Raw genomic sequence first — 3482 nt, 5'->3', positions numbered from 1 at the left:
TCCATCCATCCCTGGCCCTGCCCATCTCCTGAGGTGCATGGTTGCCCCTGGTGGGATCCCAGATCCCGAGCTGCTTTGAGCTCTTGGAGCCCAGCGTGGCCGCTGGACACAGACTGCCTCCCCCGCTGGCCGGACACCTGAATCCCTGGGGCAGTGGTGTGCAGCTAAAGGGACACGGGCATTAAAATCTGAGAGGCCTAGTTCGGGGCCTGCAGGTCACTGGCTGTGGCCCTGGGCGGATAGCGGGCCTTTGGTGTGCCCCAGGAGCGGGCGGCGTGAGGGTAAGCAACACAACGTGGGAGTGAGTGTGCGGCCAGGGCTGGGTGTGAGAAGCCCAGATGGGGTGCGGGCTCCCCAGCTCTAGCGGGCCCCTGTGGCCCTGCCTGAGACCCCAGGGGCCGTCACCGCGGCTGCCGCAGGGCTGGAGGCTGACGGCAAGGGGTGGCTCGGCAGGCCGCCACCAATCGGAAGCGTGTGGAAAACATCGCCAAGAGGAAACTAGATTCCCTGATGAAGGAGTCGAAGATTCGGGACTGTGAGGACACAAACGACTTCACCGTGTCCACGCTGCCCACATCCAGGAAGCTTGGGCACAAGGCAGAGGGCAAAAAGGTGAGAGCCGAAGGCCAGTGACACCTACAGCCAGGTGAACGGCCTGGAGCATGAGGTCTGTGCACACCGGTGCACATGTGTGTGCGTACAGACATGCCCCCACCCTGTGCACACACCTGCACACACCTACTGGTGCACACGTGCACACCTGTGCACACACCTGCATACACCCACTTGTGTGCTCACGCACACTTATGCACATGTGTGTGTGCAGACACGCCCCGAACCCCACGCAGTTGAACACCCACCTGTGCACACACCTACTTGTATACTCACACATGCTTGTGCACATGTGTGTGCATACAGACATGCCCCCACCCCGTGCACACACCTGCACACACCTACTGGTGCACACGTGCACACCTGTGCAGACACCTACTTGCATGCTCACGCACACTTATGCACATGCGTGCACACACAGATACAATCCCAAACCCACGCACACACCTACTTGTGCAGAAATGCACACCTGTGCACGTGTGTGTGCAGACACAACCCCAAACTCACGCACACACCTGCACACTTACTTGTGTACGGACCCCCCCAAACCCGTGTACACACACCCACAACCTACTGGTGCACACGTGCACACCTGTGCACACACCTGCACACACAAATTGGCGTGTGCACCCGTACCTGCCTGCTGGCCCTGCTGCCTGCCGCCATGCCTCTCCACCCCGGAGAGGTGAGCTCACACCGAGCTGCTTTGATTCTGATCATAAGGCCCCGCAGTCCTCACTGTGTCCCAGGGCGGCTGGCCGGGGGGAGGGGGGGCTCACTGTGTCCCAGGGCGGCTGGCTGGGGGAGGGGGGTCACTGTGCCCCAGGGCGGCTGGCCGGGGGGAGGGGGAGCTCACTGTGTCCCAGGGCGGCTGGCTGGGGGAGGGGGGTGTCTGTGTCCCAGGGCGGCTGGCTGGGGGAGGGGGTCACTGTGTGCCAGGGCGGCTGGCTGGGGGGAGGGCATTTACGTGGCTGCTCTGGTGTGGTTGATGGCCTGTTTCCTTGAGGTCCCCAGGGTGGCTGCCCCATCCCACCCCCTCCATGCAGTCTGTGGGCAGGAGAGGGTGGGCACCCCCCTCCGGGGACTTGCAGCTGTGTGGGGCTGCAGGATGTGCAGGGGTGCGGTGCGCGGGAGTGGGGTGGTGACAGCAGGCTGTGGCTGAGGCGGTGGCTGCTTCTCTAGGATACTGGGCCCGCGGGCACCCCTCCCTGGTTGTGCGCAGATTTAGAGGCGTGCGTGCGCGGCGTGTCAGGCGATGTGCACAGAGCTGTGAAGCGCATCGACCTCACTGGCTGCAGACGCCTGGCACACGGCTTCTGGCGCCTCTGCCCACGTGCCACGGAGCCGTCAATGGCAGGAGGGAGATGGCTGGTGTGGCCTGGCCGGGGGAGGGGGGACACCTGTAAATGCCGTCTGGGCAGGTGGATGCCCAGTGCTGCTGCCGCCACGGGTCTGTGCCCAGTGTGCCTTCTGGGCAGCCCACTGGCCGGGGAGGGGTGGGGCATGAGGAGGGCAGGGCCGGGTCCGAGATGGGAGCCGAAGGCGTGCCTGTCCTGACTCCCCACGGGCCCAAGCTTCCCCCCAGAGCGGGCGTGGGCAGGGGCAGGGCAGGGGCTCGAGCGTGGGGGCGGCTGTGGGCAGCATCTTGGGCCACATGCTCCTTTTCCAACATGTGAGCCGCGGTGGACAGCCTTCAGGTGGAGGCCAAGGGCACGGGTGCCACGGTGGGCTGTCTGTGGCATGAGGTCCTGTCCCCTGTGGCCTCGGGGCAGAGCTGACCATCGTGTCTTCCCGCATCGGGCCCAGCAGGGCCCAGATGGCGCCCAGGTTGCCTCCGCCAGGTGACCAGGGGCCCGGCTCAGCCCCTGGCTGGGAGCCCGGTGGTCCGGGCTGGGGCTCGGCTGGCGGGGAGGGGTGTGGGTGCGGACACAGGTACCGGATGGGCCCTGGCGGGCAGGGAAGGGGCTCCACAGACAGCGGCGCGGCAGCTCCCAGGAGCCCTGAGGGCGACGAGAAACGGCCGGCCGCTTCGGGAGCGCAGACTGCGGTGTCTCATCGGTAGAGCCTGGGTCTCCACGAGAGCGGGACGGGATGCCAGAGCGGCAGGGATCGTCGTAAAAGCCTTACATAAGCATGCCCGGCCGAGGAACGTTCCAGACACACACCCGCCCTGGGAGAAGTCAGAACCGGGGCCTTAATGACTTCAAACCCACGCTTCTGCAGACCTCCTCCGGGGTCCTCCCTCCTCAGACCCCTGCCCCTGCACCCCCAGGGCGGGCTGGGAAGGCTGCCTGGAGCCTCTGGCGCTGAGGCCAGGCCCCCCCCTCCAGCGCTGTCTCTCCCGCCCCGTCCCCTAGGCTGAGGACGGCGTGGAGTCCGGGGAGGACACCGGTGCCGGCAGACGGAACAACCGGATCCTTATGAGCGGCTTCTCCAAGCGCAAGGTCTGGGGGGTCCCGGGCGGGGGCAGCCTGTCCCCTGCCCCTGAGTGCCCAGGGTCCCCTGACCTGTCTTCCCGAATCCCGCTTCGGGCTCCTAGCTGCACCGCCCCCCCCCCCCNCGCCCCTGGGTCCCTCGGGGCCCAGCAACCGGCACACTGCAGAGGACAGGCAGGCCCAGCCAGGCAGCACGGATGCCAGGCCCCCGGGATGGCAGGTGGCCTGGCAGAGCCCGGGCCCCACGGGGCCTCACCCCACCATCCTTCCACACAGAAAAAGAGCAGCAAGCTAAAGAAAGCGGCCAGCATGGAGGAGGAGGCTGAGGACCTGGACTCCCAAGGCAGCCAGAGCCGAGGGTCAGTGCCCTGCCCTGGACCCACGGGGGCAGCGGGAAGGGCCGGGTCCCTTGTCTGTGCAGGAGCGGGAGCGGGC

The 3482-nt window shown here is 66.6% G+C and overlaps 1 protein-coding gene across 1 annotated transcript in view; it reads left to right on the top strand.

Annotated features, from left to right (window-relative positions):
- Positions 1 to 3482, top strand: part of PLCH2 (phospholipase C eta 2) — a 64533-nt gene that overhangs the window by 53141 nt on the left and 7910 nt on the right. The window contains 3 exon segments of the mRNA XM_077763892.1: positions 454 to 612; positions 2970 to 3056; positions 3324 to 3406. Of these exon segments, the coding sequence (XP_077620018.1) occupies positions 454 to 612; positions 2970 to 3056; positions 3324 to 3406 (329 nt within the window).

This window comes from Crocuta crocuta, unplaced genomic scaffold (assembly GCF_008692635.1).
Source record: "Crocuta crocuta isolate KB4526 unplaced genomic scaffold, BGI_CrCroc_1.0 scaffold13, whole genome shotgun sequence".
In the NCBI taxonomy this organism is placed as follows: Eukaryota; Metazoa; Chordata; class Mammalia; order Carnivora; family Hyaenidae; genus Crocuta; species Crocuta crocuta.
The sequence above is the reverse complement of the archived record's forward strand: the minus strand, read 5'-3'. Positions and strand labels throughout refer to the sequence as shown.